This window comes from Syngnathus typhle, linkage group LG4, assembly GCF_033458585.1.
Source record: "Syngnathus typhle isolate RoL2023-S1 ecotype Sweden linkage group LG4, RoL_Styp_1.0, whole genome shotgun sequence".
In the NCBI taxonomy this organism is placed as follows: Eukaryota; Metazoa; Chordata; class Actinopteri; order Syngnathiformes; family Syngnathidae; genus Syngnathus; species Syngnathus typhle.
In genome coordinates this window covers 21,722,103-21,736,983 of record NC_083741.1, presented here as the reverse complement: position 1 = coordinate 21,736,983, position 14,881 = coordinate 21,722,103, and the positions used below count along the sequence as shown (strand labels likewise).

The 14,881-nt window shown below is 38.8% G+C and overlaps 1 protein-coding gene across 1 annotated transcript in view; it reads left to right on the top strand.

The window, feature by feature from the left end:
• The window catches only part of LOC133152301 (protein kinase C-binding protein NELL1-like), a 78,913-nt gene that overhangs the window by 43,555 nt on the left and 20,477 nt on the right, over positions 1-14,881 (top strand). The window contains exon 13 of the mRNA XM_061275814.1: positions 10,464-10,589. Coding sequence (XP_061131798.1) covers positions 10,464-10,589 — 126 coding nt within the window. The remainder of the gene's footprint in view (positions 1-10,463; positions 10,590-14,881) is intronic.

Genomic DNA, 14,881 nt, shown 5'->3' with positions numbered 1-14,881 from the left:
GGTGCAATTATTATGTCCGTAGATGATCCGAGATCATCTGCGATATTTAGTTTAGGGCTAGCTGGACACTGAGGGATTGACAGCTCATCGCAGCAGCACCAGTGAGATATCGAATGATGAGGGGGCAGCAGCATCAAACACACAGGATGAACGGATCCATGGGAGAGCAAAGCGGCAAGATTCATATCCTCACAGTTTGGAAATGAGCTAATCAAGGGCAGCGCCTGCCTGCAGAGCTTCCATAGCGGGGATGAAAGTGTGTTTGCGAGCTTGTGTAGATGCCGTGGGATTGCAGATAAACTCGGGGAAAACATGACGTCTCTGCATGAATGGCAGCGTCTGCTTTTACTGACTGCAAAATCTTTTTCTCCGCTAAGGTCAGTCACACATAACTGAACCTCTGGAGGAGAATAGCACGGAAATATTTCCGCACTCTCGTCATGTATCGTGTTTTGCTCATCTTCCGACTCTATCGCAGAGTCTTCAGAGAGGAGTCATTAATGGTAATGCTCTCAATGCAAAAGAATGTGGCATATTGATTGGGAGCAATTGGTAATAACCCTCATTTGTCCTTATTCAGCGTCAGGGATGGGAAGAGCATTATGCATCTCTCTCCTGCGGGACTGGCCGGGAAGACTGACTGAATTGTGCTCACTCAGTGGCATTGCAGAATAATTGGCTCTTTTTGTTATTCTGCGAATCAATCAGGTTCTCGGTGGGAACTCTGCCTCTGAGGTCTTAAAACAAGAGCGTAATGGCAGGGAACCGGGGCGTATGTTCCTCCTCAATTTGGAATATTGGAGGTCGAGGAGGAGGGGATCCAATGGAGAGGAAAGCTAATGTGCAAAGGAAAGCTTTTTGCCATCCCCCTTTTCTCTCTCTCTCTCTCTCTCTCTCTCTCTCTCTCTCTTTGTTTTTTATATCATCACCTAAAACCAAACAAACTTACAAGCACTTAATGAGTGAGGCCCATTGTGCCTTAGCCTAAAATTTGTGGTTCCCAGTCGTCGTTAATTACTTATTATAGGGTTTTATTGTGTTTTGTTCTTTTTATTTTTTACTTTTTTTCTTATATTATAGGCTGGGGTATTGAAGTTTGTCTTCAAAATTAACATTTTTGTTTTATCTTTTAATTTTTTCTATTATATTATAGGCTGGGGTATTGAAGTTTTTCTTAAAAAAAAAAAAAAAATTCCCTAAAAGCTTTATTTGCCCTCTTGTTATCAAATCTCCCTTGTAGTAAATTGATTATTTGTACTAAAATGTAAGTCTTACAAACTATAAAGAAACTGTAATCAAATGAAAAATTGTTTACCTCTGCGAGTTGAGTCCTTTGTAAACACGAAATATCTCAGGTCCAGGCTATTGTAGAATGAGGACTCCCCACCCCGTAGTATTTATAGTAATACGCCCTTGTCATTTTTTTGGACTACAGAGGTGAGCTCAATGGGAAAAAAAAAAAGGGGCAATGTTTTTTGGGGGGGGGGATACATTTTTAAAAATAAATAAATGAAAGGTCTGCTGCCGCCGCCGTCACAGGACTGGTGAAATGTCAGCGAACGACCCAAAGTAAATTACAGGTGCTGTTGCCTGTCTCACTGAACAACAACAACATGTTTATACACTGTGGCACACACAGGCGCCCTTCAAACTCACTTTTGGGTGGCATCCATCTCTGCCATCTGCACAACACTGACTGCATGCTGTCCTTGGCATCACCCCGGCCCCTTGCCTCATATGGTTATTTATCCCTTCTTATTTTCCGTTCAATTTCCGATCCATTTTGGTGCTGTGGGGGGATTGCTGTGCTAATCCTTAAACCGGAGGGCCTGCTGCTTAAATTTCCCCTGGAATGAAGCCTAAAAACAGCCATGCTGCCTCCAACTATTCATTTGTTCAACGTGGCCAAATTGGCAGAATTGCTGTTTGGTTTTGTTTTGTAAGCATGAATGATTACTTTTGAAACCTTAAAAACCTTCCCATTTGGATATTTTTAAAAATGGGATTTCTCATCCATCGCCAAATGGCCGGTGGACACGTCCGCTCCACGACTTTCATGTTGTGTTCGCTGGGAGAGAGCAACTTGCTTTTACAGTCTATAAAATTGGAGAAACTAATACAGAGTATATGATGTAGTGAAAATTTGTCAGGCTTTAAGTCACCTTGGTCGATTCACTAAAAAGTATTTTCAACAAAAGACACCAGTTGTGTAATTTGTGTTTCAATGTTCATTGTGTATAAAAAATTTAAAAATATATATATATAATACATAAAAAAATCAACTTCTAGCTAAAAAAAGAATGAATCCAAGACACTAGTTGTGTAATTTGTGTTTCAATGTTCATTGTGTATAAATTTTTTTAAAATATATATATATAATACATAAAAAAATCAACTTCTAGCTAAAAAAAGAATAAATCCAAGACACCAGTTGTGTAATTTGTGTTTCAATGTTCATTGTGTATAATTTTTTTAAAAATATATATATATATAATACATAAAAAAATCAACTTCTAGCTAAAAAAAAGAATAAATCCAAGACACCAGTCGTGTAATTTGTGTTTCAATGTTCATTGTGTATAAAAAATTTAAAAATATATATATATAATACATAAAAAAATCAACTTCTAGCTAAAAAAAGAATAAATCCATTGGTGACTCCATGAATATTCAAGCCTAGACATTCATTTGATGAGGAAAAGTCTCCAAAGCGGTCCGCTTTGTTTGAGGATTTATTTTTTGCCGACCGACGTCATGTCAAGGATTTTGCCTTGCGGTGGTGATTTTATGCTCAACTGCATCCGAACGATTCTTACGGGCTACCCCATATTCATGTCTTATTTAACTACTGACAATTAAAGCTGCCAGCAGCATTCCATGCTAGTTGTCGCAGCTTTAATTGCGTTAGCGCGTTGGAGATGAGCTGTGACTTTCGACTGAAGCTCTTCCTTCAGCAATCAGCATATTTTTAATGTTCCAGTAATCTCACCATTAAAAAAAATCCTTCTCCATTTAAATTCAAAGTTTCATATTGGCATCATTCCCTTGGGAGATTAAAACATATTTTAGGTCTTTATTTTATTGCCTTTACAATTCAATTACGTAAAATTTTATTAAGTTAAGGTTGCTTTTTGCAAGCTTTTCTATTAATTAATCAATGTATATATTTATTTTTAATTTTTATTTAATTTGCAATTTTTTTATTTAAATTGTTTTGTATTTTTGTATTTTAAAATGGCCACCAACATAACACTTGGATGCCCTACCCAGTAACCACTACAAGGACATCAGGTCAACTCGGCACCAAATGTTCTTTACTGTATATATATTTATGTTGTAATAGAGCAGATCTAGTACATTCCAGCACATTTATTATCTCCTGTGGCACCTTGTGTGACAATCCTCTTGATTTTCCAAGGTGACTCTCATATTTTTTCACGACATCCTCCTGCAGTTTCTTCTATTTGTCATATGATCTCGAAAGGACGGCAAACAAGGCAGAAAAAAAAAAGCAAATAAATACTAAAGCAAATGTCAGCTAGTACATTCAGAAAAGCTTCCAATGTGATGTTTGGAGCTATCCTAAATAACATCTGTGCTTGTGATTGACACAAAGGTAAACTGCCTCTTATCTGTTCGCACAAAATAATCAGCGTAGCAAAATGGCTACTTGGTTGGCAAAGCAACAACAGTTATCAGACGATTAATCGAAAGCAGAGCACGCCTGTCACCTGGCTGTTCGCGGTTAACTTTGATCTTACGCCTCATTCCTGCTCGGTTGCTAAAGTCTATTTCATCCAAAATGCGAACGTACAGACATTACCGTAATTTTCGGACTATAAGTCGCACCGGAGTATAAATCGCACCAGCCATAAAATCCCCAAAAAAGTGACGAAAAAAAAACATATATATGTATATAAGTCGCTCCTGAGTAGAAGTCGCCCCCCCACCCAAACTATGAAAAAAAAACGCGACTTATAGTCCGGAAATTACGGTACATAATTCGTCAACCATTTTACCTGTGGTCCTGGATAAGTGAATCGATCCCGAGATGTACAAAAACCAAAGCAAGTCATTCTCTTAAAGATGCTATTCATATCTTCAAGCAGCTTCTAGAACAGTTTGCACCAATTAAATATGTATAGGACGGAATAAAAACGCTCTCCGTGTCTTCTCCCGTTTTCCAGCCGATGTGTAAATATCAGACAGAAAATGGTCAACTACTAAAACTTGCATGACTTTCCAATAGCGAGATTACGCCCGCGACTTGGACTTAAAAGGGCGAGATGTGGAAAAAGTCGAGCATTATCGGTCATTAAAATGCATGTTTTGGAAGAAATTGAATCGGCAGTCGAGAATGCGATGTTTTGCGCGGTCGTTGATGCTAAAAGAAAAATGAATCATTCAAGAAGCAGCGGCAAACTCTGCAGCATCTGCTACTCACTGCGCTTAACAAGATGTCTGCTCTGCCCGCAGCCTCACCTTCTGCTAATCAACACCTCTGTCATTCTTTATTCATGCAACTGGATTTTTCTTATCAAATGCGATTACCTCATTGCCTTCTCGACCCGACAAAAATAGCAACCCCTAGTATCGATATCCGCAATTCTTCAAGCATATGCCGCATTACATAAGCAAACATATTTCTGCTGAGTAGCAGCCACAGTTTGGGGGGAATGCGATTGTCATTTGGTATGATGAATGTTTTTCTCGAGCAGATGTCACCTGGTGACAACAGGATGCTCCCTAAATAGATTCCCCCGTCCGCATTATTGGTTATGATCCAGTGCAGGTTTTCGGGGATGTGGAGTGAATCCCATTTGGCAAAGGGTTTCATCAAAGGGCTGAAAGAGGGAACGCATTTTTAAAATGATTAAATATATTATTAAATATTATTTATTAAATATATTTAATTTTGTAAAATATATTATTTATTAAATATATTTTATTTATTAAATTATAATTGTTGAAATGCTCTGTGAATATTATCCGGTACTTGTGTGAGGATATAATGTTTTTGCTGGAGTTAAAAAAATAAATAAGCCCCGCCCCCTCATCTTCCCCCATACATAAATAAGGATCATCTGCTGACTGTCACTCAACAAATTAGAATTTACATAACGTAGCAGGTTACATAAGGGCTTTCTGTTTTTCATCCCATTTGCATACTTGCAAGGAATTGTTGGCACTAAGATGACATGGCAAATTATTCGGTGTGGCGTTTAATTATGTAATAGCGGTTTATATTGACTTTTTATTCCACGTTATTTGCAGAGGTTATCAAAAATGAAATAGTTTTGCTTCTACATCATCGTCATAGTCTTTACAAGAAATTGGACCACAAATTATTATCTTGTAGCACGAGCATGATTCCAAAGGACAAGCATGACATAAAGCTCAATGTGCAATAAATCTCACACGTCAGTGAGACATAAAAAAAAAAAAAAGCGAGCAATCCTCCTCCAGTTGTGAATCAAAAGAAAAGAAAAAAAAAAAGACACTTATGCTGTCCGGAGAATCAGCAGAGGCGATCGCTCACCGTGATTCGTCTTTTGCTTTGGCACTTGGCATTCACCTTGGTTAGGGATGTTCATTAGGATGAATGTGAAAGTCACATTGCAGTTAATAATTCACATGAAGCCAAGCACAACTGACAGTGATGGAGCGCTTGATTTGAACAACCTATCAATTACATTTACTCCTTTTTCTCACGTTCTCTAAATGCTGCCGTATTTAATTTTTTATTTTTTTTTTTGCCGGTTTGTTGGTCGTTTTGGTTATTAATGATACGATGCTGTTTGTTCGCCAAGCTTTTTGTCCTAGTTCTGCTGTGCTCTTCCTCTAAAGTGTCTGTGCCACCGTTTCCTCTGCTTTGTAATTTTCATTGCTTAGTAATGAGAACGTGTCATGTCAGCTCAGCAGCAGCCCAAATGAATACAGTGAATATATGAAATTCCCAGTAGCTCGCAGAAGAAAGCAAGGCACATTTTAATGCATAAATGTAAAATAGATAGCGAGTCTAGAGAGGCTCTATCGGAAAAGTATGGGGAAATTTGGAAAATGCAAAAATATTGTGACGGTGATGGAATGTGATGCTGAAGCTTTCTTTGACAACTTTGGGTGGATGTGATTACTTTTTCCTCACTAATGCTGTAGAAATATTTTTGTTCATAAAATAAATTGACGAGCATACTTGGGGACGGGACACTGCGTCGTTAATGTCGATGACGACTATTACCGGCATACATAGAGTTAATCTGTCGTTCTTTGTCCTCGCCATGATGCTACCTCCGGAATCCATCTACATTTTCCCTACTTGACTTCCTTTTCGATCTGTTGCGGTGATTTGGAGAGCGCACGCTGAGCGACACACGTATGCTTACAAACACATCATCTCGGTCGTCCGTGTGACTTGCGTGAAATGTTCTTCTGCCGCAGAGCGGGGAGCACATCTGACAGTTGCTCCCTGCGTCCTATGCCCTCCCCCCCACCGCCGTTGCGCTTCTCTTGCCTCGCTCCATAAGATATTTATAAGCATTTTGATAGTTTTCTTCCACTCTCTATCATCTGAGGTGAATGCTGTCATGTTACATTAGTCCAAGAACCCCGCTGCCGCTGTCCTCCTGCTCCTGCTCTGAAGATCCCGGCACACCGCACACTTCGTTTTAGACCGCTATAGAAGTGCTTGTGAATTATTAATAGGATTAAGCGGCAAGCGCATCCTCCCCAAGTCGAGCAGTTTGAACTTGTTTTGGAATGGATGCAGCAAGAAATGAATATGATTATCAGAAGATGGATAATAATAATAAGAAATAAAAATAAAATAATAAAAGCTAATAATAATAATAATGGCATCTTCCAATGAGCAAAAAAAGGAAAATGACTATTGACTTGTTTACAGCTGCTGGAACTGTCAACAAAGGTAGCAATTAGCATTAGCCAAAAATGACAACTGGTCACCAGATTGACTAGCGATGCTCAAACTTCTATTTTGTCTATCAGAGGTTCCCTTTCTCTTCTTCGCTTGAAATTGCTAGCATTGTAGTTGCATTGCGAGGAAATAGTATCTTACAAATAAAACCCCAATAAAATGGGTTACTCGAGAATTTGATGGAACAATCGATGGAATAATTGATTCGAAAAATTTGTTCGTGACAGTTACTTTGTTACTTTTTAGATGAATTTTGACACGATATTACTTGACTATCTCTAGTTAGCCTCTCGACGAACTCGGTTTAAACAAAATATGCCCTGAATGACATTTTTTTTAATGTTGTTTTATTGCCAGTGAGGGTTCCCGCCTGGCTCGTAACAGTTCACCACATTAGGGCATTCCTTTTAATATAGCATATGCGTACACACACACACACGCACACACACACACACGCACACGTACACAAAATGGGGTTTGCCACTGAGTATAGGAGATGAATGGCGAAGTGCTCACAATAAACGAGGTGATTTCCGTGATGAAATAGAGCGATAAAAAGTCAGAGGAGAAAGTGAATTTCGTCTCACGCTCTCTCCCTCTCTCCAACTCTCCTACTCCATTGACCAAGCATTCATCATGACATAGGGGTGATGGAAGACACATACACACAGACAGTAGATGAAGTGGAACCTGAAATCATCTCGAGTAAATCAGGTTTAAGTTGAGTGTTAAAAATGTGTCTCGCTCAGCGCACGTCTGGCAGGTGACCTTGACGTGTGCGGGGCGAAACTGAAGATGAACAAACCTGTGTGGCGCCTTGGAATTGATGAGGACTGAACTAAGCCACCGTGGTATTGTTCAGAGGTCAAAGCAAGGTCATGTTGGCAGTATCTTTTTAAACAGGAAGCCGTTAAGTTGGAAATCAATCGATGACATTTTTTTCCTTGATTTTTTTTTTTCAGTTTCTGGGATATGATCTCTTCATGGTTGAATGCGCTTTCTCTGGTTTTCATGTTTTTTTTTAACATTAAATAGTAGTTAGAACCATGTTTTGCCATTATGCTTAATTAGACACTTGATGAACTTCAGTAATGATTGATTTAAAAAATCTTTTAAAAGATTTTCTCCATTTAGATTGGGCAGTTATTTTTAGGCAATTGTATATATATTAAATACAGGATGGATATTATTTCATGTCATTTTGAGAATATGTTATGTACTGATCTGTTACTGCCACTAAAATATAATGTGGTCATAAATTAAATAAATAAATGGAAGGAAGGAAGGAAGGAAGGAAGGAAGGAAGGAAGGAAGGAAGGAAGGAAGGAAGGAAGGAAGGAAGGAAGGAAGGAAGGAAGGAAGGAAGGAAGGAAGGAAGGAAGGAAGGAAGGAAGGAAGGAAGGAAGGAAGGAAGGAAGGAAGGAAGGAAGGAAGGAAGGAAGGAAGGAAGGAAGGAAGGAAGGAAGGAAGGAAGGAAGGAAGGAAGGAAGGAAGGAAGGAATAATGAAGGCAATTCTTAGAGACATCAAGGTGAAATTCAGTGCCCTGTGACAATCTGATATCTTGACAGTCGAGAACCAAAATTCATCATCCAAGTCGATGCTGATACCTTCACAGTTAATAGAAGCGTCCTCCAGAATTCCGGATTTGAAAAAAATGGATCGGCCGGTAAGTCAGCTTTTGAATGATCTCCATGTCGGAGTGACAAACACAATCATGTTGGCTGACTTGCTTTGATTTGTGCTCGAAAAGTGGAACGTCACCTCAAATTCAGTGTGTGAACAGATCGGTGGCCATGCATGAAAAGGAGAATCTCGGCCGTTGCGTCTTTGTGTGCTCCTTCCGTGCTCCATTCGGTCTCTGACTCTTTCTTCAGATATTTCTGACTGACATTTTTTTAATCAGTACAGTCAAATAAATTACATCATTTGTAATAACCCTGCCATGTCATATCAGGCAGAAAGCCAGGCGACCATTTGCAATGTTTATTCTCAAAAGTCCATGGCAGTTCAAGTTTGAGACCAACTGGCTTGCCCGAAGCACCATTTACGCTTCTTTCTCCCATAGTTATTCTGCTTGTTTGTTTGGTGAAATCTAAATTCCATTATGTCCCCAAAATGTCCTCCCTTTGTCCAGAGCTTGTTGTCATTCCAGAGACTCAAGTGAGGCAATACTGTATTCCCCTTCCAGGTTGTAAACCTCAGTCCGGTCGTGTCATTTACTCGCTGTAAACTATATCTGACCAGATAAATGATGTCACTGCGAGGATTTCTTTTCCATTGACACAGATTATCCGTATCTCGCTGTCGCTGGCATTTAATTGCACTTCATGTGTAAGCGCTGGAGGAAATCACATTATGAGTGCCTCATCCTGCTGTTTGCGCCAGCGGCGTATTCCAGTCCACACTGCTCGTTTCCATAGCTGTCCTTCAGACTTCCTTGAATGTCAGCTGCTCAGGGCATCAGGTTGCTGTCTCAATTATAAGTTGAGAATGCTTCAGTCGGTATGGAGATCTGTGCAAACGGCATGCTGATGGCACTTTGGTGGCGAGAGAGGACAATAGTGGTCGGGCCAAGGACAAGCTATTAGGTGATGTAATTGAGACAAATGATGTTTTATCCAAATTTTTGGAGTGGTTTACTTTACGTGCAGGCAGTGTGGGGTACAGTTCACACTTAGGATCAGTGATATTTAAAAGTAACGTGTTATCCTAATATATACACTACCGTTCAAAAGTTTGGGGTCACAAAATTGTTTGGGTGACCCCAAACTTTTGAACGGTAGTGTAAATATTATTATAATAAAATATTATGAATTAAATATTATAAATTATATCTTATATTTGTATAAGATTATATATCATCTATGAATATAAGTTATCAAATCAGTCATCATCCCAGTAGGATGAGAACTCATTTTTTTATTAACTTCTGCGCAGTTACCGGCACGTTAGATGAGGTCTTATCCGTCTAAATTGCTACATTGATACACACAAACCTTCCTGCCCACACACACTCACATTGACACAAAGGGGTGGCAGCATCAGACACACACAAGGCCTATCGTGTCTTATTTTTAGCTATTCTCCAGTTGTGACCTACATCACTGCATGAATAAAGCAGTAGAGATGTGAGAATGAGCAGGGGGAGGCAGACGTATCCTACCGAGTAAAAAAATAAATAAATAAAAAATCCTCCCTGTTTGCAATGACAGTTCCATTTCTGTCAGCAGCCCGCAAAAAGCGGAGCAAACGTTGGATACGATATTTTATATATATTAAAATATATATATTATTTTATAAAATATTTTACTATGACTAAAATCGGGGAGAAAAGGGAATTAAATTCCCAAATATTAGTGACCGCACCCAAAAAATAGGTGGTTTGAAACTATCGCAATGCGAGTCACTTTACTCTAAGGACAACACTCAATACAATTATTACGAATGACCATTTTTTTAAAATATCTTCTGTCACCTCCCACTCATTATTGCTTCACAGATCTAAAAGAACATTCTTTCTTTCTTCCCAGATATTGATGAATGTGCAACCCAGATGCACTACTGTCAGTCCAACACGGTGTGCGTCAACCTACCCGGCAGCCATCGCTGTGACTGTTTGCCAGGCTTCACCTGGGTGGACCAATACTCATGCACAGGTAGGTCGGTTGTTTTTCAGAACCGACTCACTCTTGCACGTCATGTCCTATGCTGTGTGCGGATAAAAAGAAAAGCAAGCCCGACATTTTCTATCACTTCTCCACCTGCGTGCTAATTGCCTTCAGGTGCTGCAACAGCAGGTAGGAGCTCATAATAATGGCCAGAAGAAGTGCAAAGCAACCACCACGGTTGCCTTCACAAAGGCGAGGGACAGCCTGTGGTGTCATTCAGAGGTGGTGCTGAAAATTGGCGATTCTAGCCAGAATAATGTCGCATCATGCCTCGGCAAGTGCGATGATGAATTATTTGTTATCTGAAATTAAAGCCTGCAGAAAAATGAAAGGAATTGATTTTCATGAATGTATTCGTTACAGGCTGCCTGAGCTCGTATGGCTATAAGGAAGTAATTGCGGTCATTCAGCTTGTCCACACTTGTTATGCAGTCTACCGTTTTTTTCCGTGTATAGTGCGCCCCCATGTATAATACGCACCCTTAAAATGGCATGTCGATGCTGGAAAAAAGCCTGTACCCATGTATAATACGCACCCAAATTTTGACTCCTACTTAAGTGCGTAAATGTAAAATTATTTCAGAAAAAAGATCATCTTTGGGAACAACCGGATGTTATTCTGCCGGTCAATATCACTGCGCATGCGCTAGCAAACTCAACAGCAAAGAAATGTTTCGGATTTGTGTAGGGTACATTGTGACAGCAAACGAGAGGGTGATCGAGCAAGCGTCTGATACGAGAGCATTGTGTTCGTATGGAGCGTGTTTGAAGTGAACACCAGAGAAGAAAGCGCATCTGTAATGGCGGCCTCCATATCATCTCCGGATTAAAAATTATTATTATTTTTTTTTTGTACCCATGTATAATGCGCACCCCAGATTTTAGGACAATAAATTAGTTAAATTTTGCGCATTATACATGGAAAAAAACGGTAAATGTATCGTGACTTCTCAACAAAATGGAGAATGATCAACAAATACTGTGTTTTATTTTGTCGTCATGTAATACAGAGGACCTGTTGTTAGGTCATCGTGTCAGTTTAGAGCGGGTTGTTTGTACAATCTTCATTATCGCATTTTTTTTCTTTTTTTTCTTTCTCCCCTTAGTGTACTTTAATTAGGTCGGACTTGGCAGACACGCAAGCACAAGCATCCGTGGACAATCCATCTATTTTACAGCTTGTAAAGTGTCTTGAGCTGCTGACTCGGAGCAGCAAAAACACTCAACATGTGCTCCTCAAGATAAATCCTCTTGCGTGCACTCAAGGTTTTCATATGTGCGACATGGAAATAAAAAGCTCCAGTAATTGGTCCATATGCGGAATTCTATACACTTACCATAAAAAGCATTGCAACCGTGCTTATGACACAAGAGATCAATATCTTTAATTTGGAGGGATTTATATCAGAGAAAGTTGAACAATAGTATGGACTAAAAAGATGTATACAAAAAATAATAAAAGTATAAAAAGTAATAATAATACATATATACACTACCGTTCAAAAGTTTGGGGTCACAAAATTGTTTGGGTGACCCCAAACGTTTGAACGGTAGTGTATATATGTATTTAGATAATTATTTATAGATTATATATATAATCTTCTGTGTAAAAAATCTTATAATATATATGTATACTTATTTTCATAGATTATATATAATCTTATACAAATATAAGATATACGTAATGTATAATATTTAATTCATAATATTTTATTATAATAATATTTACACTACCGTTCAAAAGTTTGGGGTCACCCAAACAATTTTGTGACCCCAAACTTTTGAATGGTAGTATATATATATAAATATAAAATATAATGAATAATAAATGAAATAATAAATAAAAAAATATATATAAAACATACACACACACTTATATACCCTTCTGTTCAGAAATAATTTTCCTTTATATTAAAAAACTGCATGGTTCCCCTGAGATATAAAATGCCATTGGACATTATCTCGTGCTCTTTCTCTTTTATCATCTGCCTTGCTTTGGGGGCTGTCCTTTGTGATGACAGTGCCCCGTAAACAATAGGAAGCTGCAGTAATTGTGGTTCCACTTGATTTCACCTCTATGGAAGCAGCTCGGGGGAAACAGGGAATGGACAGAGAAATCAACGCAGTGCCGGGGAATGCGAGCGTCTGCACATTGTTTGTCAAAATGCCACAAAGCTGCGGTCACACAAATTAATATCACTCACAGGGCATTGTTTCTTCATTCGGACTTTATCTTAAGTTATTCGGATCAACAATTTAACTTTAGTTAATACAGCCCTAATTTGACCTGCATCTGTGGCGGAGTGAGAGGGGAGCTGCTTGGGCACTGGTTCCCCCTGAAATATTCTTTGGGTTTTTAAATATATATATATTGTTTTCCAAATTAATCCAAGGGCCACTGCTGTGATGCCTTGGCCACCCCACGGATCCCCAAGGAAAAAAAATCTAGCTCCGCCAGTTCGGGGAAATACCCCGCAGCCTCGTCAGGGAAATTGATTCCATTTTGATTCGGTCAATCCACAGTTGCACATTTCCACTCGGTGATTAGTTATTTATACAAAGTGAAATAGTGTGGTTGTATTTTAGAATTGTAACAATAAATAATGAATTGTGTTTGGAATATACAGCTCCGGCCAATTGGCATAAGTGGCAACGATGAATGGTGTTTACACTCAGTTTTATGATTCAGTGCAGGCAGAACACAAATGATTTCCCTGTGGAAGGTCATTATGAGCCCTAACTTCACGTGGATAACAGCTATGTGCCATCTGTGATCGAGGAAAATGTCCAGCTCCCGCGGTGTACTGTATCTTATGATGGATTTTACAGTCCTGTTCCGCTTTATGCAGATGCTGAGTTTAATATTTACTTATAACACTGACACAGCGGGCTGTTGTCTGATTGAAACAAAATGACATTTAACTGCTTTGGGAAATATTCTTGACGACTGGAAAAAAAACATTGTATACTCACAGTAATGTTTAAATGTGTTTCTACAGTATAAGCTAACAACAAACTAATGAATAACTAGCTTTGAAATCAGAGACTAGTGAAAACTGTTCAAATATTTTAAAAAGATGAATGTAGTAATAAAAATAGCAATTTTTCTATTTTTTTTTAAAAGTCAAGACAATTTGTAATTTTAGTATTGACTCATGAAGTCAATGCAAAATTTCTCTTCGCGGGCCACATCAAATGATGTGACGTGCCGTATCTGGCCCCCGGGCCTTAACTTTGACACCTATGTTATGTCGTATGATAATAAGGAGCTGCTATTAATTTTGGTCATGCCTTGTATATTGTTTGACATTCCGACACTGGATACACTGGAATTTAATCAAATCCAATTCCAATGATACATATGATGAATGTTGAGCTCAGGTGCGACAAGCGCGGTAACCTTGGCAACCCTCCCTGTATACGTTAGCTTTTCAAAGATGGTCTCGTTGTAAGGCTGGCAAAGGAGCAGTCATTTTAATAAACCCATCAAACTTGATTTGAGCAGGAGTCATGTAAGTTTTCATCAATTCATAATTGTCCCTGTAGAGGCCAGTGTTTATATTTAGCCTCCTCATAAAGGTTTGATGCAAAAATTCTTTTCCACTTACTCAAAGGCCGTCCACAGTGATTTCTGTCTGCGTGTTACACCGCTGTGCGGAAAGCTTGATGTTGCGCTCTCTGGAGAGGCATTGATTCCATTTCCCCTGGGTGAATACACGGAGACGTCAAGAATATAATGCACTGTGCATGTTTACTGACAGGACACATTAATGAAACACACTTTTCATTAATGTACAAAACAGCTAAAGCATCTCAGACGTGGCCCTGAGCTTTGCAAATTTCTAGTGTAGCAAATTAAAGATTGTAAATGCTTTGTTTGGGCTCCCAGAGATTATAATAAGGGAACGGAAACAACAACATATCTTCATTTGCAACAGAAGAAAAAAAACAAAGCCAAAATGTTGCATTTTAAGAGTTCGAGAGGATTACAGCACACTTAACAGCTAATGCAACTTTCTGGTTGAAATCGCTCAGTATATTTTTTTTATGCAAATGAGACACATAAATTACACAGACATTTTAAAAGAGCAGCTGACTAAAAATGTATTTAGTTGTGGGACATGGAAATACAGAAAACATAAATATGACAAATTAAACTTGCAAGTCAAGGCATCACTGTGCAAGCCTTCAGGGAATAAAGTATCAGCTCATTCCTGAACACAGCCAGCTTTCCATGCAAAGCAGCTGTGTGAGGTGGAATTCATTGACTGCTGGCTCTG